This window comes from Ceratotherium simum, chromosome 20 (assembly GCF_057802395.1).
Source record: "Ceratotherium simum simum isolate JZ-2026a chromosome 20, ASM5780239v1, whole genome shotgun sequence".
NCBI lineage: Eukaryota > Metazoa > Chordata > Mammalia > Perissodactyla > Rhinocerotidae > Ceratotherium > Ceratotherium simum.
Window position 1 is genome coordinate 8,915,380 of NC_141919.1, and position 26,118 is coordinate 8,941,497.

The 26,118-nt window shown below is 42.3% G+C and overlaps 1 protein-coding gene and 1 long non-coding RNA gene across 5 annotated transcripts in view; one reads left to right on the plus strand and one right to left on the minus strand.

Moving 5' to 3' along the window:
* LOC147914356 (uncharacterized) overlaps nt 1-26,118 on the minus strand; it is a 1,093,764-nt gene that overhangs the window by 24,792 nt on the left and 1,042,854 nt on the right. The gene's annotated exons all lie outside the window — the stretch shown is intronic.
* Nucleotides 4,437-26,118, plus strand: part of RASEF (RAS and EF-hand domain containing) — a 72,282-nt gene continuing 50,600 nt past the window's right edge. For 3 of the 4 annotated variants that reach the window (XM_087444426.1, XM_087444425.1, XM_087444427.1), the window contains exon 1: nt 4,437-5,212. In XM_087444426.1, coding sequence (XP_087300552.1) covers nt 4,782-5,212 — 431 coding nt within the window. In that variant the 5' untranslated portion in view covers nt 4,437-4,781. The remainder of the gene's footprint in view (nt 5,213-26,118) is intronic. The other variant, XM_004439613.3, reaches the window with a different exon arrangement.

A 26,118-nucleotide genomic window follows, 5' to 3' on the forward strand; every position in this document is an offset into this window, starting at 1 on the left:
CAGAGTAACTGCAGTGTTAAGTCAGGCTCTGAGGAAGGCTTTTGTACCTGAAGGAAATCCTATAGGGTAGATTACAACAGACTTCCATTAAAAGCCTCTCCCATTTACTGGGTGAAGAGGAGGGTAAGGGGTGGTGCCCATTCCCCGTTATAGAAGGTTAGGCCAATTTATGACGTAGTGGCAAGGGATAATTTTTCATGATTCATCACCCTAGTCATTGTCTATCACAAGGTTTCCCCAAGTATGTTATCAAGAGCACTAACTCTGTGGCAAGCCCACAGAAATTGAAACAAAACCAAAACAAAACCAAAAACTAAAAGATTCTATAGTCAAATATGTTTAGGAAATATTAAACAAGTATAAATAGCTTTCTTTATCTCATCCAAGACAGGATATAGTAGGATTCTTTTCCAAATTCATTTGTGTTTTAGAAATGTATCTGATCACAACAGTATCTTTTCACTCTTTTGAGAAACACGTTCTAACAAGATTATCTCTGATTCTTAAAATCCTTGAGCAGCCAGAGAGCAAGCTGATCTTTCTAAAAGTCATGCTGATAACTGGAGGCAAGCTCTCCTTACTGCCCAATTCAAGGCTCTCAAAGGCTGCTCTGTTATCTCCAATTCCTGGCTGTTTCTGGATGCTAAAATAGAAAAAACATGCCTCATATTTCTTTCTTCTCCTCTCTTTCTTGAAAAAATTAGAGACAGCTTATATAACCTTGGCCTTCCCCTGAGTATATTGCTGGGATATTCAAAAGCACTCCTCAGTACCTTGTGAGTGGCTTTGTAGCAGCATTTCACATTTTAGACAAACGGGGTTCCTTACTCTTTCTCTAAATCAACTCCTATTTTCTCACTGATTTACATGACAGTTTCAGATGGACCGTTAGTATGTACTTGTTCCTAACAAATTAGTCTTAAGCTTCACTGCCAGCTCCCTTCTTTCCCCCAGTCTTCTCTGCCAGGTACTTACAAATGTATAAACAAACACTTAAAAACATGAAAGACAACCCAATAGGACTCCTTTAGGAATCTTTTTATAAGCTGAAGAGTCCTTTCAAAATGTGAGTGATTCCTCAATAGACCAGACTAGAAAGTCCAGAAGTAAACCCAAATACATATAGGAATTTAGTATTCACTAAAGGTGGTATTTAAATCCACGCAGAAGAGGTAGTTGAATAAATGGTGTTGAGAGAACTAGGTAGAAATTCAGAAAAAAAGTAAGGTTGAATCTACAACTCACACCTGACCCAAAATAAATTCCAGGTGGATCAAAGTTTTAACATGAAAAAGACTAAAAAAAAGCATTCCTGTGGCTTGTTACTTGAGCTGACATAATACATGCTAAGCAATGTCCTTGTAAGTGACAGGTCACAATGAAAATTGTGAAAACTTTGGTAGGGAAAGCAGCATCCAACTCTTCCAGAGGCTGGGAAATGGTTAGGCAGAAGAGAGAAAAACGAAAGAATGTTTGCTATTTACATTTTGTCATGACAATAAGAAGCTATTATGTTAATCATGTAATCTAATCGAGTGTGGCATATTTGGGAGACAGTGGGAGCCCTGATGCAGACTAAAGGGAGAGATGTTTGGATATGTCAAGTGGGACCAGATTGCAGAGGTCTTTGAACGCCTAGATGAAGAGTTTACTCTTGGTTCTCTTCTTACTGGGGGCTCCCTGGGGGTTTATGAGCTAGGGGGCAGGCTTTCTCAACCGCGGCACTACTGACATTTTCGGCCAGATAGTTCTTTGCTATGGGGGACTGGCCCTGTGTATCATGGGATGTTTAGCAGCATCCCTGGCCTCTACCTACTAGTTGCCAGCAGCACCTTTCCCTTTTCAAATTGGGATAACCAAAAATGTCCCCAGATATTGCCAAATATCTTCTGGGGAACAAAATTATCACTGATTGAGAACCACTGAGCTCTAGAATGGCAGAATAATTGGTGTGTAAGAAGAACTGTCCAGCTGTGGTTGTGTAGAATGAACAGGAGGTCGGCAGGAGAGGAGCCTGAGAGAATGTATTAGAGGCTGTTCAGGACCATTTTTGTGATCTATTGTTACAGTAAGGCCTCCAATAAAGTACATCTCCCTGTATCCATGACCTTGTATAGTCCCCTCCCACACTGACTTAGGGCTTGGCCATGAAACTTGCTTTGAACAATGGAATATCAGCAAATATGACCCAAGGGGAGGCTTGAAAAGCAATTGTGCACTGGGACTGACTGACCTTCTTGGAACACTGCCACCATGTGACAAAGCTGGTGCTAGCCTCCTGAAGACACATGGTCCAGCAAAGACTAGTACCAACTTCCAGACATATGAGTGAGGCCCTCTAAGACCATGCAGCCATAATTAAGCCCCCACAACTACATGATCCCAGGCAAGCCAGCAGAAAACCCGCCCACCTGAGCCCTGCCCAAGCTGATGACAATAAAATTATGAACAAACAAAATGGTTGCCGGTTTAAATCACTGTTTGTTGTGTTGTTATGCAATGATAGATAACTGTAATAGTAGGTCTGGAGTAGATTAATATCAGTGGAAATGAGAAGATGTGTACAGGAGACATTTGGAATAATCCATGCTTCTTGATGACTCTTTAGGGAAGGGGCTCAGGGAATGGGCAAAGCAGGTCAAAGAATATAAGAATTTAGAAATGAGTGCAAAGATCAGAGTGAATTCCGGAAATGAAGTTGCACAAGAAAGTACTTCCTAAGAAGTCAAAAATATGATTAACTCATCTATTTTGAAAAATACAGATATTTATTAATTGCTAACAGTATAGTGACAATAATATTTCAAAGATTCAGTTTAATAAGTATATTTGTAAAGCTTTAAAGGCATTACCAAGCTAGCCACTTTGTACTTTATATGAAAAATCAATCTTTAGAATAAACAGGAAAGCAGAAAAACTCAAAATCAATAACATTTTTTATTGCATTAATGATAAAATTCATTTCAGTGTATTAGCTGTCCACTTGCATAGACCTATATTCACTTAGCAATTAGATTGCTAAGATCAGGGCTCCTAAGGGAATGCCTCTCATAATATACCAGTTAAATCTACAGACGCCGATTATCAGCGGTATTTACAGCTTGACAGATGTTGTGAGTGTTGAGGGTGTGTATTGCATTATTCAAGGAGAAACAGTTCCTCAGATGTTTAGTGCTTAGCTCTATGTTTAAGAACTCTAGCCTGAGGGAAGGTGTCAGTCAAAGCCCCTACTTCATTCTTATCATATTAAAAAAATCAGGGGCTGGCCCCGTGGCTTAGCGGTTAAGTGCGGGCGCTCCGCTGCTGGCGGCCCGGGTTCGGATCCCCGGCGAGCACCGACACACCGCTTCTCCGGCCATGCTGAGGCCGCGTCCCACATACAGCAACTAGAATGGATGTGCAACTACGACATACAACTATCTACTGGGGCTTTGGGGGAAAAATAAATAAATAAAATCTTTAAAAAAAAAAAAAATCAAAGTAATAAGAAATCAAGAGAATCCAGAAGGAGATAAAACGTAAATACAGAGTCACAACTAAAAGAAATGGCAGTAAATAAAAGAAAGTCTAAAAAGTGGAGGGAAGGGATAATGTGAATAAAGCAAAAATAACCCAAACGCATTTTCATAGGCTATGAGAATCACAGAGGGGAACATACACATGTCTTATGACAGAGTGAGGGTCTCTTGGAAATGGAAGGACAAGATTTTTAAAAAAGGATCAAAATGGGTGAATTTTAAAAATCTTGTACCCATTAAGCAGCCAGTATTAAAACAACAATAGCATTGTTGAAATAAGTGTTAAAGATCAAAAGGTAACATACATTTGGATATATAATTTCCATAAGACGTGTTCGAAGAAGAAAAAAAGCTACCCCAGTCTTGGTTCAAATATTGCTGTCTGCCGAAGATTTTGGTTATTACTTTTCTCTCAGGTTGAAGAGACAAGGACTGAGAAAAATTAATTGGATGTGGGGATCTGGAAGATCTATGTGATTTCTAATGTGTCTTAACTAGCTGGACATGTGTTAAGGAAAGCCAGTAAAATCAGAGAATGGGGTCTTCTGGTAAATTTCGTACTTTGGTTTGTAATAATATTTGTATATACAGAAGTTTACAAATTTTCTGGAATTAGAAGAGAAGAAAATATACACAACGTTAACCAATTTGGAATCCTACCCCTACCTTCCTTTTGTTTTTCTATCCACTTAGCTTCCCACGCTCATGCCAGCTCTTGGCTTTACCCGAGCAAACTGTTTACGCCGAAGGGCCTGGCAAACGCTCGTGCGGCACCCCCAGTTCCGGCCGAGTCCCCGACTCGAAGACCCCAAACCCAGGCTCGGGCCAGAGCCCTGCAGGGGAAGCACAGCCGGACCCCCAGAGGCGCGGGAACCAGAGTCGCGAGCTCCTCCTCCGGGGCTGGGCGGAGCCGGGCCGGCCGGGAAAGTGGCGAGGGCCGGCGTGCCGGGCGCTCAGTTTCGGGAGGACGGGCGCTGCTGCGCGGTGCGCGGAGTCGGGGCGCACTCACCCGCTCCCGGGCCGGTGGGGGGGCCGCCAGGGGTCCGCGCAGGACCAGCTTCGGGGGGCGCCGCCCCCGACCCGCCCAGGCGCCCGGCCCCTCCCGGACATTCCCGCAAGTGGTCGAACCAGCCAGACTAGCCGAACTCGCCGCAGCTCCCGGCGACAGCAGGTGGCTCCGGACTTCCCGCAGTCGCCGCAGCCGGGACGGGCAGCGCGCCCCGTCGTGCGCCGCAGTCCTCTGGGCCGCTCCCGCCGGGCGGGATGGAGGCGGACGGGGACCGAGGGGAGCTGGCCCGGCTGCGCTCGCTCTTCGCTGCCTGCGACGCGAACCGCTCGGGGCGCCTGGAGCGCGAGGAGTTCGGCGCGCTGTGCGCGGAGCTGCGCGTGCGGCCGGCCGACGCCGAGGCCGTGTTCCAGCGGCTCGACGCCGACCGCGACGGCACCATCACCTTCCAGGAGTTCGCGCGCGGCTTCCGCGGGGCCCTCCGCGGGGGGCGGCGCGGGGGCTGGGGGCCGCGGGATCTCGCGCCCGCAGCGGCCCAGGCGGGGCCCGACCCCGCGCACGGCGAGGAGGACGAGGGCGACGAGGACGCGGCGGCGGCGCTGGCCGCCCCCTGGGGCCCGGCGAGCCCTGGCCTGGCTTGGCAGGACTTCCAGGCGCGACTCGGGGACGAGGCCAAGTTCATCCCCAGGTGCGTGTGTGGGTTGGAGGGCGAGAGGTGGTGATGGTGTTTCCTGCCCTCCCTGGGGCGCTGCAGTCTCTCCCTCTTGCACTGTGGAGTGTGCAGACCCACTGGACCCTGCGCTTCTCTGTGAGTTGCTTTTCCCCATTCACTGACTCACTTTAACTTTTCCAAGACGAGATCCCCTAGAGTTAAGAAAAGGGATTGCGTTCAGAGTCAGGGTTTGGGGAGAAAGTTTCGCTTGCTCATTTCTGAGTCCTGCCAGGGGCACTTTTGTTAATTACACCGGCCACAGTGAAATCCGCAGTGTCCGGAGAGTCTTCCCGGACACCGGTTTAGGAGCGCTCCCCACATCTCAAGGTGGCCTGGTTACTTCACCTACTCAAGGCCTGCAGGCTGCTCTCCAGAGCGGCGACCCAGAGCGGTGACCGGGCCGTTTGCCAGTTTGGCATCCTCTATAGTAATTTTTGCGTGTGTTTTCCTACGACTAAGGAGATAAAAAGAGACATTGTTGGGCATTCATATTGCTGGACACATACACGTATTCATTGATGCCTGCTCTGTTTTACAGAGTTCATTCGTTTAATTTTCAGAATAACCTTGGGAGGTAGACTGTTTTATGTTGGATTGATGGAGAAACAGACCCAGAAATTTAGACCTAAGGACGTTAAGGGACTTGCCCAGTTAATGAAAGAGCAGGGATTTGATCCCAGATGTTGTGAACCGAAAAACTCTCGCTTTTTATATAACAGAATAAAATGATAAAATCATACAATAAATTCTCTATTCCTATGACTTTGACAAAATAACATAATATCAAGTTACTGACTTAATTCCCAGGGGGAAAAAGGATGCCTGCAGGTTCAGGGCATGTAGGGAAAGTTACTCAGGTTTTGCTCTTGGAGATTAATTAGCGTCTCTCCATGCCCTGGTGTCATGGTATGTCTCCAGCTGCTGCTTCCCTTCCCCCTCCGGCACTTACAAACCTGTTATTGCTGTGAAATGTTTTTCTGCTCTCTGTTTGGATTTCAGTTGAAGTTTTACAGAGCTCTGGCTGTCATTGTTAAGAGGATTTGAAAGGCCTCATTTTGGTTGGCAGTTCACATATCTGAGACGTAAGACTCAGAAAAGGAAATGGCCCTGGAGGCGTCAGTGGCCTGGCTCACCCATTCACAGCTTACACCTGCAGGGCTGGGAGTCCTCACTTCCTCCTCCGCCCAGCTCCTCCCTCCAGTCTGGAAAGTGTGGGGAACACTGGGCATGGAGAGTGACTCACTGCTGTTTAAGAGGGATTGTGTCTCACTGCTGTTTAAGAGGGATTGTGTAGAGAAAGTGGGTGTGATACTCATCTTTTCTAGTGTTTACAAATGAGTTAAAATGCAGTCTCCACCAGGAAAGTAGAAACATTTAAACATTGCTATATACTAAACTCTTTGGATCATCTTTTGTCTGTAACTTGGTTTGGGTCCAGCTAATTAAAAAAGGTAACAATTTTAGGAATAAGGAAAGGTGAGCCCACACCATATTTTATACACACACGCACACATACGCGCACACTCCTTCACAGTTGTCAAGTCTCAGCAGCAAATATTTGACATTTAACCTTTAAGGATTAAAACGACCTTCTTAGGATCAGCATACAAACCACGATTTAATATTATTGGTGACAATGCTATTATCGAGATACCTTTCCAGACTCTTCACAGGTTATTAAATTTAATGGCACTGGTGTCACCTGGTAGACCTGTGCTCTAAGCCCCACCTCCTTCTGATGTGGGATTAATAAGTACAATATTTGCCTTCCTTTACTTGTTTGAGTGGAAAAGAACTAAACTGAGTTGCTTCATCTGATCGTTACCGTGGCAGCCATTAACTGTTTTGGTAAATTGGATCGCTTCTGTTCCACTTCCTCATTCAGCTGTTCACCTTCTCTTCCTCTCTTCCAGAAGTGACAAAACTCTTTTGTTATTGATAATGCTGTTACTATTATTTCAGCCAAATTAATTCTGCAGACATTATTGAGTGCCTGTTTTGTGCCAGACACAGACTTAGGTACTGTCCTAGGTCCCTGGGGACAAAGAGAAGGATGAGATGTAGTTCATGCCCTTAAGAAGTTTGAAGTGTGGGTGGAAAAGTTTTCAAAAATTTCCTCAAAGAACAGTTAAAGGCGAGAGGGTTATTTGCAGGAAACTCCATATATTGTGAACATAGCCCATCAGATTGCTGCAAGCAGGAGCTTTCTTTGAAGTCTTGAGTTTTATCTTTTTTTTTTTTGTGAGGAAGATCAGTCCTGAGATAACATCTGTGCCAATCCTCCTCTTTTTGCTGAGGAAGACTGGCCCTGAGCTAACATCCATGCCCATCTTCCTCCACTTTATATGGGATGCCGCCACAGCATGGCCTGACAAGCGGTGTGTTGGTGCGCGCCTGGGATCCGAACCCAGGCCGCCAGCAGCAGAGTGCGCGCACTTAACCGCTACGCCACAGGGCCGGCCCCTTGAGTTTTATCTTTAAAAAAATCATTTATTTGTCCATTTTACTCCATAACATATTGGGGCTTGTTTTAATATAAAATATTATATTTTCTTTTAATGGGAAAACTTTTTCTCTGGGAAGATGTGCCATTTCAACTGGTGGCTTTCTTTTCCACCTGGCCCTCCATCTTACCTCTAGTGGCATCCTGTCCCATGCCTATCCCAGAGGGTATACATGTCCTATAATATAATAATGCAAATAGTGAAAATAATGAATAATGCAAATAATGAAAATGGTCTCTGGGATGTGTGTCAACACATTCTTAAGTTGGTTTTCTCTTAGAAAACTGAGGGGCTCCTTCCTTTAAAGGCTGGGGAGGGGACTGTCCTGAGCAGTTGTGTGACTGTTAACCTGAGCTGGGCAGGTGCGAATATTCTACAGGGTCAGGATGGGTCGTTACCACTTCCTAGAAGCTGGAACGAGGTCAGCCAGCAGGTGAAACCAGAATGGGCAAGGTGATGTGGTTATGTAAGAGAATTCAGGAAGGAAGATTGTACCGGGCCAAGAAAAGTCCACCAAGTGGGGAGAGAATGTTGGGGGAGAGAATGTTGGGGGAGAGACAGAGATCAGCTTTGTAATAGCCTAGCCTAGCCAATTTCTGGTGCCAGGGGTGTTACCTTGGTGAAAGGGAGCTTTGTACCCAGTAGGCACTCAATAAAGGTATGCAATAAATGTTTGCTGAGTGAATCGAATAAGCCTGTGTTCTTCCACTCTTTGGTTCATATACTGAGAGTATGGTTAGTTCATGCTGTGTGCGTTTTTATCGTCTCTTTTGCAGATTCCCTCCCTCCCTATTTTTTTAAGTTCCTGGTTGTGGTGTTGGGAGATTGGCAAGGACAGAAGGAAATAGGGTGTGCGTGTGCCTTGAGTATTCGACCGGGCAGGGGGATGGCGAGACTCATCTGTCTCCTCTCGTCAGAGCTGAGGCTTTTCAGAGTTTTCTCAGCTCCATTTGTGGCGATTTTTGAGTGTCATTTGTGAATTGATTCACCTTGATAAATTAACTTAGAACTCCACATTCTCACAGAGAGAAACGTGAGGATCCAGCTGGCACGGGAATCACAATGAATTTGTGGATGGGCACAGGTTCCTCACTGTAGCTGGATCAGGGATGGACCCAGGGTGGGTGCCTGTGATGAACAGGTGTTTCTGTGATTGGTGACCTGCCAGACAGGGCTGGGGTGGCGTTAAGTCAGACACCAAAATCGGTCCTGTTCAGTCAGCTGTTTCACATGGTTTGTGACCGTTCTACAAGGTTGAAGGGAAGTCTTTTATTCAATAATTTGGAAACAGGAAATTAAGCAGAGAAGGACCCAAACTACCCATGTGTGAATTGTATATGGATTGTTGAAACAGTTGCCTTCAGCATGTCCACGTGACTATGCTGAGGACTACTAAACTAGAGAGGGAAAGATCGACGGTTGAACACCACCCCACTCAACTAGGACACTCTTAAAAACATGTAGCTACACGCTGGCAGAGGCGTAGCTTCAGGTCTGGTGACGGTTTCTTTTCCACGTCCCCTCCTTGGGTTCCACGTTAGCCCTTTTCAGTCTGTCTTCTTTCATGATGGCGCGGTTGCTTCGGAAGCCCACTTCACTCACATGATAGGGTGCTCAGAAAGATGGGAAGGGGAGGGGGAGATAGAGGCCGAGAAAGAGGTAAACAGAGAGAGGCCTAGAGACGTGGAGTGAGAGGACCTGAGAGACGGGGATCTCATCTACAGCTAGATGGAGAGACACTGATTGATTGATTTGATAGTGCCTCAGTTTCCCCTCTTCCCACTCAATGAGTTTACAACCCTGAGCCAGCTTGAGAGGGGAGAGGCAAATCAGCTCTGCTCTGTTGGATCTCAACTCTTGAGTATCTTCAAAGTGTGAGCATCTTGGTGCTTTGGACTGTGTTTGTAGTGTTTGAAGATAAATACATTCTTTTTTCACTCAAATGGCCAGTAATATGTGGTGCTCATCCAAGGAGATGAAGACTTGTTCTAGCCTTGAGGCGCCATAGTGAGTTGGACCCAGTCCTGGAAGAGGTTCAAGAGTGTTTTGACTGTGTGTGATATTTACCTTCGCACTGGCTTTGGGACCCGTCTGTGCACTAGCCATGGGCTTTCCGGAGATTTTCTGCCTTGTCTGGAGTCAGAACTGGGGTCTGTGTATCTATCTCTTTATTTTCTCACTGTTGCTGGTCTGTTGCTTTTGTTTTTTTCTCTTTAATGTATCCCTGTCATGATTACATGTGTCATTACCCTGCTGCTGAGTGGGAGAAACCTGTCTGTTAAGAAAACCACATTTTACCTTGAACCTTCTAAGCCTTGCCCCTGGGCCTGGCAGGAGTCCATGCATGGCTTAGTTTTATGGACTCTACTTGCTGGTGGGGTCCCCTTCTGGTTCTGATATTTGAATTTCATCTCAGGGTAGTAATTTCTTTTTGGCCTTCTGGCCCTAGGAAGGTATCCTGGCTTTCCTGTCCTCAGAGGACTGTCAATATTGGCCATATGGGCAGTGGCCTGCTCTGACCCTCAGATCTCACTCATTGTTCAGAGCTTTCCTCTCAGGTTTTGATGAGAGATTATGTATTCTGCCCTCATGGTGTGGGCAGAAAGAAAAAGGCTTAACATGGGGTGGCATTGGGAAGACTGCACTCCAGGAACCAGAGACTCTGTAGCTTGTCTTGTCACCTGAAGCGTTGATTTACTTCTCTCCCGAATCACTGTTCCTATTCGCGGTCATGCTGTGACTTTGTGCACACAAAAATCTTTACCTGTTTCCTGATTTCTGCCCAGGTTACATAGTCTTATTTCATTTGTAAAATGCAAGTGGCTGCATCATGCTAATAGGCCTTGAATGGAGGTTTGAAAGCTAACAGCTGAAAGGAGAACGTTTAGATGATGGGAGAGGTTGGAATGCCATATGATTGAAGTGTCTGGGTTTTTTCCTAAGATGGTATATATACAGTATACGCCCTTGCCTCATGTATATCTCATGAAGCTTAGGTAGCACTTGACTGCAGTTTGTAGTTGGAAGGAAGAAATGGAGAGATTATTTATCGCGGGTATTCAGGCTGCTTCTATCTTGACTGTATTAGTCCCATATCAAGTTGTAAAATGGAAAGTAAACACGATTTCCCAGAGGGAAGCTGTGATGATGGAATGTACATATGACACATATGGGTTCCAAGCAATTATTTCCTCAAGAACCCAATTTCATTGCTTCAACTTGTAAATATTTGGGTTTTTCCAAATTATAATTGCTTTTGTCAGGGTAATTATAAAAAGAGAAAAGTGAATTTTAACTCTTGAGGCGTTAGTCTGTATGTCTTATAAAAACAAGATACACAAATGCAGTAGCTCAAACATGTTTAATTCTTTCTCTAATTCACTCAGTATTGATGTCCCGCCGGGGTCCTAGGCGCTAGTGAGAATTCATAGACCTGACGCTGACCTTCAAGGAGCTAACTGTCTCACCTTCTTAAGTATCTAGGAGTTTCTGATAACCAAAGGACCTGGAATGCAGTATAATGAATGGAAAAATGCCCCTGGCACATACCGTGCACTATGGACATTTTATGTCAAGAGTGTTTCTCAAATTGGGGCCACAGACCCTTCGGGGTCTTTACATATATACTTGGGAGTCTTAGAAGACTAAACATTTTTGTTTTCGTTTTGATGAAATATAAAACAAGTTAATTTGAGCACATTTGGAATCACCTTGGATGACTCCTGCACTACGGATTTGGCTACACAATTTCAAAACCTGCCTCTGTTTCGGATTGTGCAGCGTCCGGCAGCACTGCATTCCTCGTCGTGGGCTGGTGAGGAGGGCAGGGTGGTGGGCTCAGTGTGTGAATGAGGTGTTCATGTAAATCTAAAGTGACTCATAACACAGTGTTGGATTGTCTTGTTCTCAATAGAGCATGTTGGGAGAATGGGGTTTTGATCTCGTAAGTGTGCTCAGGAGAGCCCCTTGCAAGCTGCGGGGACCGTGCTGACACTGGCTGTGGTGATTTTGTTTCGGTTAGAAGTGCATCCTCTGTCAGATTAGATGAATGTTGCTAATTCTGATTTCATTGATTTTGTAAATGTGTATTGGTCTTAAAAATGTTTTGAGCTCTAAGTATAAGGAGTTTATATCTGGTTTATGTTTGTTCATAGTTAAGTAATGTGATATAAACAATATTTATGTCAACTCTGGAATCCATAGGAGATATTTTCTGCATGTTAATCGAGTGTGAGAAATACTGTTCTAAAAGGACTTGAAATCCTTGAGAACTATATAGGATTCAAAACATTAGTTTCTCTATTTTTCGTTGCTTGTTGATCTTGTCTGTCATTTACATTGAGGGCATAAAACGGTGGAAGAAGTTCATCTTAAATTGTTCCCAGTCTTGTCATTTTTCCACAGAAGAAACTCTTCTTACCTTTTTCATATGTCAGTCCTTCCTTCTTTCCTGCCTGCCTTCCTTCCTTCCTGCCTTCCTTCCATCCAGCCTTCCTTACTTCCTTTAAAAAACATTTTTTCGTATCCATATGCGCCTGGGACTGTGCTAGGCACTGGCTGCTTTAAAATAGTATCCTGTCAAAAATCAGAGTTCCTTGGCCCGTTTCTCTCTATCCAGAGGTGACAACACCAGTGGGGTATAGAGTGGGAAGAGTCACAAGGTGGATGGTCTGGGTCCAGCTCTCTCCAGTGGTCAGAAATCAAGCAGACCAACAAATCAGGGCATTTCCTCCTCTCTTCAATAGAGAAGTTATGTCCATTTATCCCCTGTGGTGGTGTTACAGTTCCAGCCAGAGAGACTCGAGGCCCCTGTCACATGATTTCCACGTTCCCTTCTCTCTCTATCCCATGGGCGGCTGATGTAATGGAGGGGCTTACAAACTCAGAGGCCTCGGGGGCTGGATGGGTAACAGTGACCCGATGGAGTGGTGTCTGGACCCAGTACCAGCCTCTGCTTCATCTGCTGGGGGAGCAGACAGCTGCTGCCATGCCAGATGTAGGCCCACTGTTGCCAGCAATGCCAGCTCATAAAAGATGGTGGAAATTTCCAATTTTGCATACTCTGTGAAGTTCAAAGCACGGAGGTGGGAAAGATCCCATTTCCAGTTTGCATTCTCTGTTTCCCACTTGTGAATGTGCCCTGGTAAATGCACGTGTCAGGTGTGATCTTGCTCTGAAGATGCGTGTGGATGTGAGCAAGTGGTTCGAGGGCACCTAGCCTAGAACTTTAATCGTGCTACTTCTTCCCCTTCCAAGTTTGTGGGATAGGATTTTGACCCAAAGATAGTCTATCTTCACTCTCTTTTTTGCTCTTGAATGTTATTGTGCTTTTCAGAGTTAGCTTGTTCAGGCTCAACAGATGTTGAGTGTATACAATATTTTCTACCTCCAGGTGAGGCTGCCCTTGTAGGTGTGTCCTGGGGGAGGAGGGCACTGGGATGCCCAGAGCACCTTTTACCGTGATGTCTTTCCTTCTCTTCATTTGAAGCTGGAAGTAGTTGGCTGTCACAGTTTTAAGACATGTAAAAAACCAATTGGAATGGAATGATTTCTGATGAAAAGTAAGGGAATTTAGTTGTGAGAGGTCATTTGGAATATTTCATCCTTTAGGCAAAAAATTTTTTATGGGGATGTGGAGATGCTCAACATCACTAATTATCATAGAAATGCAGATCAAAAGCACGATGAGATATCACCTCATAGCTGTTAGGATGGCTGTTATCAGAAACAGAAAGTAGTAAGTGCTATTGAGGATGTGGAGAAATTGGAACCCTTGTGCACTGTTCGTGGGAGTGTAAAATGGTGTGACCACTATGGAAAACAGTATGGAGGTTCCTCAAAAACTTAAAAATAGAATTACCATATGATTCAGCAATCCCACTTCTGGGCATATATCCAAAAGATTTGAAATCAGGATCTTGAAGAGATATCTGCACTCCCATGATCATTGCAGCATTATTCACAATAGCCAAGAGGTGGAAACAGCCTAAGTGTCTATTGACAGATACATGGATAAAGAACATGTGGTATATACATATAATGGAATATTACTCAGCTTTAAAAAAGAAGGAATTCCTGCAGTGTGTGACAACATGGATGAACTTTGAGGACATTATGCTAAGTAAAATAAGCCAATCACAGAAGGACAAATACTGCATGATTCCATGTATATGAGGGATCTAAAGTAGTCAAACTCTTAGAAACAGAAAGTAGAATGGTGGTTGCCAGGGGCTGGGTTGGGGTGGGGCAGAAATGGGGAGTTGCTCTTCAGTGGGTATAGAGTTTCAGTCATTCAAGATGAAAAAGTTCTGGAGATCTGCTTTACAGGAATGTGCATGTAGTCAACAATACTGTACTGTACACTTAAAATTTTGTTCAGAAGGTAGATTTCATGTTTTATGTTTCTTAACCACAAGAAAAACAAACGTTATGGAAATATGACTTTTTTTTTTTTTCAGAGATAAGAAATTTGAATAGCTACAAAAGCTCTGTGTCTTGTATTTTTTTGGAGCAGTCTCAAATACAGGTTCTGTCAACCTTTGCGCCTTAAATGTACTCATACCTGTCAGGCCTTGTCTTGTTTTTAGGTGACCAAGTAGAAACACTCAAGATAGTGACATTCTGAGAGCTCCTCCCAACCACACAACCAAAGGGCAACCACTCTCTTCAATTTCAATATTCTGGATTTAGTTTGGGGACATTTTGGGGATGCTCGTCTATGATACCCCATTGTGATCACTTACAACTATAAAATTATGGAGCGTGCTCAAGTGGCCATTTTGTTATAATGGTATCTTTGATGAAGAATGGTTTTTGAATGTTTGGATATAAAGCGAGAAAGTGCCAATGAGTTATTCATTCTGCAGTCTGAATGCTGGGGTGAAAGTACCACCTGCTGCGGGCCACCTGTGCTCCCTGGTCCAGAGGTGGACGGGCTTGGGGGAGGTGGGGCAGCATTGGCTGACTTGTTGCCCATCTACTTAGGCATGTGGGCTGCACCATTTCATCCCTCGACGTGACAGGTAATTCTCTCTTCTATAGAACAGTTACAGTCTGCTCTGGGCTGACGTGGCAGAATTCCTGAAGAGTCAGCTGACTTTTGCTTAGAAAATCCCTGTTTTAGGACATTCATGTGTCATGTTTTCTGACGGACATGCTATAAATTAGTGTTAGTGCTTGTGATGCGAAATACTTTTTCTTTTCCTCCTTGGGCATCTGTTGGCATAGCTTGTACTTCAGTCTGGCAGGTATGGCTAGCTTGGGGATATGTATAAATGAATTATGGTGTGGGCATTTCTGCTCTAACATAGTGTGTGCTTTCCAGAAAAACCTAATATTCTGCAAACACACACACAGGGCATATGAAAAAAAAAGTAAGGATGGATTGACCTCTCAATATCTGTACAACTTTATAACCAGCATACTCAAAAAACTTGTAACAATGCTAATAAGATACTAGCACAATAAAAAAAAAAAGTCACGTTAGAGTCTTCATAGACATAGAAATACAACAGTCCCGAATACCTGTAGATGTTTTAAAAAACGAAAATATAGGATTTTGCAGTTTTTTATTTTTTGAGAGTGAAGGTAGCTTGATGGAAGGAGGTATACGGGTTGTGGCTGCTGAGTTATGGGGACAAGGACAGAAAGCACAAAGATTTGAGAGAACCAAGACAAAGCACGTGGACAGTCTGTGCCAAGAGGAAGACCCCAGGCGAGTGGGCACTGTGTCCAGCAGCGTGTCCATATGCAGACTGCCGCCCTCAGCTATGGTGATGGACTTGTGTTTGGTGGCTGTCACTTGGGGGTGCAAAGCATTAACATGCTGGGAAATACGACTTCCACTTGAGCATCAGGGAAGTGGTGACCTGATGACCTAGGGAATGAGCTAACTGATGCTGTAGGAACATGCCTTGTGGCAGAGCAGTCCTGTCTTGAGTCCAAATTCATGAGAGGCCCGAGCAAGACACAAAGCTTGGAATGAGTGGAATGAATGTTAGATTGATTCTGTGTATACAGACTTGGAGGGTTTATCCTGGTTTAGATGGATAACGCATCGCCTCTCTCCTAGTAGATCACAGTGAATCAGCTGTCTTTAGGCTAACAAGGATCTGTCAGTCCACAAAAGTCCACAGATCTATCACACAGGCTGTTACAATCCTAATGAACCCTGGCGAGAATTAAAGTATTATGGTATAGCCAGGCATTTTGGGCCTTAAAAAGTGACGTACTCTGTCAAATGATATTTAATATTAAAGTTATTCAGCAACTGAATAAGAATTCAGTTCTTACTGAATTCAACTTTTTCAATTGAATAAGTTGAATAAACTTATTCAGCTCTTTTAGGCAGCCCTACATATATTCACTGTGAAGCTGCTGCATTTGTTTATGTGTGATTAGCCCCAATGAAAGTGCAGTGATTTAAGCCACTGCATACCTTAGGATTCTCTAGAGAAACAGAACCAATAAGATATGAATGGGCGTGTGTGTATGTGTATATATATATATGAGAGATATATATAGATGTAGATTATAAGAGAGATTGAGAGAAAGAAATTTATTGAAAGGAAATGGCTCACACACTTGTGGAGCTTGATAAGTCCAAAATCTTCAGGGTAGGCCGGCAGGCTGGAGACCCAGGGAAGAGTCGATGTAGCAGTTCGAGTCTGAAGGCTGTCTGCTGGCAGAATTCCCTCTTCCGTGGGGGAGGTCAGTCTTTATCTTAAGGTCAACTAACTGCCCACATTCTGGAGGGTCATCAGCTTTCCTCAAAGTCTGCTGATTTAAATGTTAATGTACAAAATACCTTCACAGCAACATCCAGATATGTATGATGCAATATTTGAGTACCGTAGCTTAGCTAAGTTGACACATAGAATTAACCATCACAGCCACTAGGAAACTTTTTCAGATATTGTCAGTTTTTAAGATTCCCTATATTATGGGAATTGGTTTTGAAAAGATCAGACTTTTTTTTTTTTTTATGAGGAAGACTAGTCCTGAGCTAACATCTGTGCTCATCTTCCTCTACTTTATATGTGGGATGCCTGCCACAGCATGGCTTGATAGGCAATGAGTAGGTCCACGCCCAGGATCCGAACCCGTGAAGCCTAGGCCACCTAAGCAGAGCGCCCGAACTTAACCACTATGCCACTAGGCCAGCCCCGAGACATTTTTTTTTAGTGCTTCCAGCTTATAAAATATGTACCAGAAACCTTTCAAATATTTATTTGAATCTGGAAAAATTCCTATACATATGTTATATTCCTCCTAAACCCCTTCCAAATGCCTAAATATTTCAAAACAACATACCAAACCTCTGGAGCGACTTTAAAGTTACTAACATTTTTTTATCTGCCAAGAAAAGACTTGCCCTATGTGTGTTTATGGCTCTGAGATGCCCCTCTGGGAGAAGAGGGCTTATCATTCACCTTGTCTCCACCCTTCCATTCTCACCCTGCAGTCACACTCTTCATCAAAATATCTGTACTTCCAAAGCTACTTACCTCACAGAAGAGACATCTTGGACTTAAGCAGCCTTGGCCATCTGGAGAGCCATGCCAGCATGTTCCTTTGCTGCTCCTTCTCAGGCAGACTAACTGCTTGCTCACGTCCTTTATGGCAAAGGCATGATGCCGAGGAGTCCAAAGGCTGAAGTTTTAATGAGAAACAGTAAGAAATTCCTTAGAGTGAGAACAGCTTCTTCTTCTGCTGTCCCCACCTACTAGTTTTTGTCCTTGAGTTAGTAGTTGCTAACAGGGATGCAGTTTGAAAGGCATAGGGAAGCCCAGAAGTCTCCCACCAGATATAGGTCCTAAAATTCAGCCATACCAAATCTGCTAGTTCCGTGGTTATGTTCCCAGGATGAGGCATTATTCAGTGTCCAGGAGCTCAGCAGACGCTGGTTTTAAATCCGTCTTTTCTCAGACATTGCTACTCAAGGGCGTCAGGCCAGCAGCACTGGCAACCCCTGGGAGCTGCTCTAGAAATGCACACTCTTAGGCCCCTCCACAGACCTCCTGAAGCATCTGCATTTTAACAGGATCCTTGGGTGGTTTGTGCACATATTAAACTCTGCTGAGGAAATGAGAAATGAGGGTATGGGATGTGGCCACGTTTGGTCGAGAGTTGCTTTTACAAAAGTAGAAAAGACCTAGAAAGAGAATGTTGAACTGAGGTAGAGAAGGTCAACTTCACATACTTCCAGATTTTGCCTTGGGTTGCCTCTGGTTATTTGAAATCTGAATTGTGAAGTATTCGTGACTGAATTTACCACGAAGATAAATAATTTATATTTCATCAAGTATATTGTGTATTTTGTGACTGTATTCTTCAAAGACACATACAGCAAAGTGCTCAGAGCCTTAGTGGACAGCTTGCTGAATCTTCACAGACGGAATGCTCGCATCATTAGCATCCAGAACAAGAAATAGAACATTGCAGAAGGCCCTCGGTGTTCCATTCCAGTCATCACAGCCCCGCCCCAGAGCAGTCATTATCCTTGGTCTGTTTTCTTTCTTACATACTGGGGCTTGGCTTCTTGCATCAGTGTTATGTTTGTGAGCTGGCTGTTGTAGGTCTGTCATTTCCATTGCTATAGAATATTCACTGTGTGAAGATTGACTACAATTTATTTATCCATTTTACTATTCATGGCCATTTGGGTGATTTCCACTTTGTGGCTATTACAGATAGTGCTGCAATGAGCAGTCTGTCACCTGTCTTTCGGTAAGCATATGGACACATACAATGCATCGCTTTTAATAATTGTTTACAAAATACTTTAAGGCTAGCTCAGGGTCCTCATTATGAAGTCTGGTGTCATCCTGGCTATAGTAGAGTGATCTGCCCAGGATCTGGGGAGATGGTAGCCCAGCTTGACTTTTTAAGTTCCGGTAGGCGTTTCCTGATCTTGTTGTCAGGCTGCCAGGTTATAATTGACTATTGTCATTTCTTCCTTCCTTCCTGGGTACCTTCATTTGATGACGATTCAGAGAGCAAATGATCAGATATATTAGAACAACATTTTAAAACCCCTGTTGGAATGCAGGTTGCTCCTTTGCCAAGCAGGGGTGTCTCAGCTGTTTTTCCTTCTTTCCTGACTTTCAGCCTTCTTTTGGATTCTACATGGTGCCAGATACCTGAGTTTCAGATGGCTGGAGTGTTGCCATTATTTTGAAATTATTATTTTTTTCAGTTTTATTCCTTTTCCATTTGTAGTCACATTTTAACTCCTTTTCCCGTTTTGTTCTTATTGAAAGTTCCCCAAAGTAGACACTGTAGTACTAGATTATCTCTGTAGAAATTATGCCATTTGGAAAGATAAGCACACAACATGGATTTGTATTATTATGAATCCATATAAAAAGTAGACATCTAGCCAAGAGTGGCAGTGGGCTCGTGCCGAGATGCACCCACGGGAGTCTGGCAAGATACGGGCTTGCGCCTCTGTCTTCAGTCCCCAGCCTAGTAGTTGGTCATTTTAATCATTTTTAATGCTCACTTTTTGAGTATTGGGGAAATGCTACAAAAACTATACATGGAGGTAAACAGACACTACGGCTTTGTGGGTTCTCCTTGTCCACTCAAGGGAATTATTGTAATAACTTTATTAACAGCTCCTTCTTCAGTACTTGGATTGAAAGCAACATTTGGCATTTATTTCCATTTCGTTTAGTAGCTTTTGGGCCAGTTGTATTTGCCTGGAGGGGATGTCATCCATGCAGGTGAGAGAGGAGGGCGCCTCATACCACAGGGACCCAGGACTGGAAACCAGGGAAGAGTAAAGATTTGGGATGGAAAATATAAACTGAGATAAAAGTAAATACCCAGCTCACTGAAATTGCTTTTTCCTTATCTGATGACCCAGTGTGTTAAGATGATGACTCAATTAAGAGAAGACCGGTTTTGCTTTTGTTAGCGGTTGAGACCAGATTCCTACAGGAGATAGTGTTTGCAAATCGGACAGCTATTTGCTCTTTCAGTGGGCTGCGGCTCTGGGAGCTCAAAATGGACTAGTTTTCAGGACAACTGATCCTGGCATAATGTGAAAAGTTCACATTTTAATAGGATTTTTGGCTACCTTCTTTTTTTAATCACATTCCTGAAAATCACCATTCGGTTCTTCAGAAAATCAAATGAAAAAGTAATTAAACTTTCCTGCAGGTTGCTGGGAGAGCAATGAAGTGGACCGTTGATGAGCAGTGGAGTGTATCTCGGGAAGCTTCTGCCGTGTGGAAAATACGCCCCAGGCACCATTGAATGAGACCAAGAGCCTCTCACAGGGTCTTAACTGTTGAAATGTCGAATTAAAGATGTCGTCATTTTATTTTAAAGGGGAAATGTGTTCAAGAAAATTTGTAAGAAAATCTTTACAACTAATTTTGCTTTAGTTTAATAATTTTGGTCTATTTTTTTGCGTAAAACAGAGAGACTGGAACACCGTTATTGATTTATCTGTATATTTAATGGTTAGGTAGCAAGGTAGGTAGGTAAAAATCAATGATTATTAAAAGTAGATTTTACAAAATTCTTTCTATAACATGTTTTTTTTTTTTGTACAGTAACTGAACAAACACTGCTGTGTATACAAATAGTTTTAATTTAAGATAGTTCAAAGATGTTGTCAGAGGAAAAAAATTCTTGTTTAATTGCATGATCTTTCACAGCAAACTCTTGTAACCATTGAGAGAGGCTTTTAAGAAGCCAGAGCAGGTTGTATACAATCTCCAACAGATTTTCTTGCCAGTATCATCTGTACTCAAGCATAAGGTCGATATTTAGCTGTTTAAAGAAAATGTGAACAGCTTAGGCATTAAACAGTTATCCTTCTATAATATCAATAATAATTTAGATTTAAATGCCAATCATTCAATAATTAGTAGTTGGTGTTCAAATATATTAAATGTTAATTCAAGAAATTTATTTATAGTATTGGCATTAAAACAGACATAGAGATCAATGGAACAGAATAGAGAGCCCAGAAATAAACCCATTCATATACGGTCAGTTAATTTATGACAGAGGAGCCAAGAACATACAACGGAGAAAGGAAAATCTCTTCAATAAACGGTGTTAAGAAAACTGGGCAGCCTTGCATGAAACTCGACCGCTGTCTTACACCATACACAAAAACTAAGTGAAAATAGATTAAAGACTTGAACATAAATCCTGAAACCATAAAACTCCTAGAAAAAAACATAGCTGGTAAGCTCCTTGACATCGGTCTTGATGCTTTTTGGATCTGACTCCAAAAGCAAAGGAAACAAAAGCAAAAATTGACAAGTGGGCCTATATCAAGCTAAAAGGCTTCTGCACAGCAAAGGAAACCATCAACAAAATAAAAAGGCAACTTACAGAATGGGAGAAAACATTTGCAAATCATATATCTGATAAGGAGTTAATATTGAAAATATATAAAGAACTCATATAACTCAACAACAGAAAAAGAAACAATCTCATTTGAAAAATGGGCAGAGGATCTGAATAGACATTTTTCCAAAGAAGACATACAGATGGGCAGCAGGCATGTGAAACGATGCTCAACATCACTAATCATCAGTGAAATGCAAGTCAAAACCACAGTGAGATATCACCTCTCAGCTGTCAGAATGGCTATTATCAAAAAGACAAGAAATAACAAGTGTTGGCGAGGATGTGGAGAAAAGGGAACCCTTGTGCGTTGTTGGTGGGAGTGTAAATTGGTGCAGCCACTATGGAAAACAGTATGGAGTTTTCTCAAAAAATTAAAAATAGAGCTACCCTACCATATGATCCAGCAGTTCCACTGCTGGGTATTTATCCGAAGAAAATGAAAACACTAATTTGTAAAGATACCTGCACCTCCATGTTCATTGCAGTGTTATTTACAATAGCCAAGATACGGAAACAACCTAAGTGCCCACTGATGGATGAATGGATAAAGAAGTTGTGGTATATATATACAATGGAATACTATTTAGCCATAAAAAAGAATGAAATCTTGCCATTTGTGACAACATGGATGGACCTTGAGGACATTATGCTAAGTGAAATAAGCAAGACAGAGAAAGACAAATATTGTATGATTTCACTTATATGTGGAATTGAAAAACAAAACAAAACCAGACTCATAGATAAAAGAGAACAGATTGGTAGTTGCCGGGGGGTGGGGATTGGAGCGGTGGGCCAAACGGGTGAAGGGGAGCAAGAGATACAAACTTCCAGTTATAAAATTAAGTGGTGGGGATGTAATGTACAGCATGGGGACTATAGTCAATAGTGTATTACACAATAGTGTATTAACTTTGTATGATGATGGAGGGTAACTAGACTTACTGTGCTTGTCATTGCGCAGTGTAAACAAACGTCGAATCATGACGTTGTACACCTGAAGCCAATATAATATTGTATGTCAATTATACTTCAATAAACGAACAAACAAAAAACCTACAGATCTGAGGTGGAAGGGAGAGAAGCGGCCTCTGCATATCAGAAATATTAGTTAGAAATCCCGGCAGGACAGAGAGTTTCTCAAGTTGACAATTTTTGACTCTTTCAGTTTCTTAGTGTAGGTTACGTAGCAAATATTGGGCACCTCCCCTGTGGGAAACAATGTGAGAGGAGAAAAGGGAAAAATAAATGAAGGTGAAGGCAGCCAGCAGATGGAATAGCATTTGTTACGGTCTTGCCTGTAGAGTTCAGATGCAATCTGGAGTGCTTTCTAGAATCTCCTCCCTCTCACTGTGTTCAGAAGGGGATTGGCACTTTTTAGGTTGGCAGTCAGATTTCCCATAGTTCCTCTCATCCCTGACCCTCTGCCTGGCCTGGTTCATCTCCTCCTGCCTCACTGCTGCCTGCTTTACCCTCTCTGAGTCAGAGTCTTAGCCTGCCTCAGATCCAGTACAAAACTCTGCCTGCTCCAGTTCACCTCCCACTGAGTCCTCCCCCCCCAGCCCCCTGGCCTTGTTCATTCATTAATGCAGGATCTGTTGCAGGTCAGATCTCTGGGTGCTGCAAGCGGTATGGAGGCTGACAGGATAACTAGGAAGGTCAACATCCACAGAAAACTCAGTACACAGAGCTTCAGATAAAGTGTGGCAGGGGATCTGAAGGGAAAGGATTTCTTGTGGTTGGAGCAGTCGGGCCAGGCTTCATGGAGGGGGCGACTTTTGGGAGAGCCTTATCTGATGTGCAGAGTTTGATTTCTAGAGAGGAAATACATAAGGTTTTGATTTTGATCTTGATTTTGATCAGAGACTGTTGATATAATATACTTTGACTAGAAACTGTTTTCCAACTTTCCAGTCTCAAAAATGGAAAAAAGTAGTTAAGGGATGGGATGATGTGAAATTGACTGAGGTAACATGTTTGATCTGAACATTGTCTCCTTTGTTGAAAATTTATGTATTGTGTGTTGAGCATGTGCAAAATACTTGAGGGCAGTGGGCACCTAAGGGTGCCTAGAAGATGAGAAGGGTGAAGGAGATGAGATGAAAAGTAGAGTGGCCGTGGAATTGATTCTCCAAACCAGAATTTTCTTGTGAATATAATGAGAGGAACTAATATACTTAAAATTCTCTAGTTTTATTGAAATATTATTTTATTGTCTGAAAAATTGCTTTTATTATATACACAGTCCTATAAAATAGTTCTATTCCAAAAGTTAAAAAAATTATTTCTAAAAGATATAAAAACTTTATTTACATTAAAGCAAAGAAAATCTTTATATCAATTATGTGAACATTAAAAATATTGCATAAGCAGAATAGTTTCAGAAAATATTCAAGTATTTTAATCAGTTATGTATTCATGTCTATCTCTAATACTTTTCTGAAGAAAGTATCTTTTTCCAATGTGGTCTTATGCTTTTTTCCCCCATAAAATTGCTTGTAATCTTCTTTAGAGTTACATTTTATGATTATTAAATTTTAAATAGTTGACATCAGCAATTGACTCTTTTCTGTAGGTCATCATGTTTTTCAGTAAGAAAACATTCTCTGTACAAGTGCTGAGATAAAAGGGTAGAGAAAATTCTGTGATAAGCTTAGAGCAAATACTGATAAATGGAAGATATTCTCGATTTTACTTAGTTTTAGTATTGACGTGGAAATATTGACATAAGTAAATATTTCAGCCCTTGGTTGTCACAAGTTCTGTTTTTGCCTCCCTTCAAAGTACTTTCTTTGACAAATATTTGACAAGTTTCTTAATTTTTATAAGTTAAGACTTGTCAAATAAGTTGTCTCCATTAATGGTTCTTGAATGTTTTCCCATACTTAGATGCTTCACAATTGTAGGCCTTTTCAATTTCATTTTATTTTGGTACATAATATAAATTTAACCAAGTGAAAATATGAGGCATCCATCAGAAAGTTTTTCCGGTAAGTTGAGATATTCCAAATCAGAATTGGAATTTTGGAGCTAAATCGTACAACATTTGAGCTCTCATCATATAATCTGTGTAGTTCCTCAGTGTCTTCCTGTTTTCACTTAATTCCAGTCTGTTTACAGCTCCAGAAGCTGAAGGTAGTTTTTATAGCTCCCAGTGTTGGCTAGTTTGATAAAAGTTTTCCAACAGATTTTGAACAAAATGTAATGAAAACTTAGAGGAATAGTTTACCAAAAACATAGAAGGATTTGCTAAGTAGTTCTTCAAAGGTGCCGACATTCCCAAAGCCCAGTTGATTCTAGGCCACAAAGAGAGAAAGTAACCACGGCAAAAATGTTTGGATACTGTAACCATATGTGTAAATATCTTTGAAATTTTGACAGCTGCAGCTTCTGTTTCAATCAGTAGAATATCAAAGCCGGTCTGGATGCAATTGTGAGCTCCACCACCAATTCCAGCTACGCTTCTCCTTCACAGATTTCTTAATTCAATATGAATTTGATATTTACCACAGTGCTTGACTCTTATTTTTCACTAAATTTATGGTAGTATTCATACTAAGGTTGGATGTTTTACCTTCAACAGAATGGACTTCCGGAAGCTTGACTTTGATTCCGTGAAGTGGATGGAAGAAATCAAACCGTTGTTGGAATTAACTGATTTTCTTTTTGAAGCATCTGATCAGACTGATAGAAAACTAGCCTCGTTTACCTTTGTGAAGTTCTTTTTCTGCGAATGGAGATAACATAAACAGCTGTCATCTCACTATTTGCATTTGTACAAGAAAACTTGGAATTGAAATGCGCAGAATCAATTTAGAGGAACAGTCCTTTGATCTAAGGGAAAAGTCATGCTTCCCAGGTGGTGCATAAATGAACCTCCTGCAGCTGCGTCAGGGAAACTGTAGACTCTGAATATAGTTTTCTTAAGACATAGATGCTGGTGCTTCAGGAGATTTGTGTCTTGCTTTTCATGTGGTTAATGATATCACTGTAGTCCACTATGGTGGAGGATAAATGTTGACAAACATTTTTTTAATAAAGTTATTTTCTTTAGAATTATTTTAGATTTACAAAAAAATTGTGAAGATAGTACAGAGAATTCCCACATAAGCTGCACCCACTTTCTCCCATTATTAAAGCTTGCATTGGTGTAGTACATTTGTTACAATTAATGAACTGGTGTTGATACGTTATTATTAACTAAAGTCCATACTTTATCCAGATTCCCTCAGTTTCCCCTTAATGACCTTGTTTTTTTTTTGGTGAGGAAGATTAGCCCTGAGCTAACATCTGTGCCAATCTTGCTAACATCTGTGCCAATCTTCCTCTGTTTTGTGTGTGGGACACTGCCACAGCATGGCTTGATGAGCCGTGCATAGGTCCGCACCCAGGATCCGAACCTGTGAACCCTGGGCCACCAAAACAGAGCATGCAAACTTAACCACTATGCCACCAGGCCAGCCTCCCTAATGACCTTTTTTTTATCCCATCTAGGATTATATGTAGTTGTCATGTCTCCTTAGGCTCCCCTTGGCTGTGACAGTTAATATTTTGAGCAAGTTACACATTTATCACTATCTTTGTTGAGGAAAGGGAATTTGGTACTTTTAATTAAACACACACCTTTGTTTTCTGAGGTCATTACTGATGAAAGGGTTTATTTTATTGCAAAATATAAAAGCATTACCATCTAATAAAATAATACAAATGTATAAAACTAGTTATACATTTTAAACCATACTACAAGTGGTTGAATCACAGTAGGAAGAGCATTCCAGTTACTCTCTATTGCTCTGTGGCAGGACTGTCCAATTTCTGTTTTCTGTGCCTATTTCAAGTACACTGTGCCTGTAATTTCCTCATTCCCATTGATTTGGCCAGGTGGCTGCCTGGCAGCATTTCACATCTTGCAGGTAGCAGCACAACTGGCTATTCTCCAGGTGGCCAGTGAGCAGCCACCTCCGGTCTTTCTCCACCACTATCTGAGACCTGAAGGAGTTATCTGTC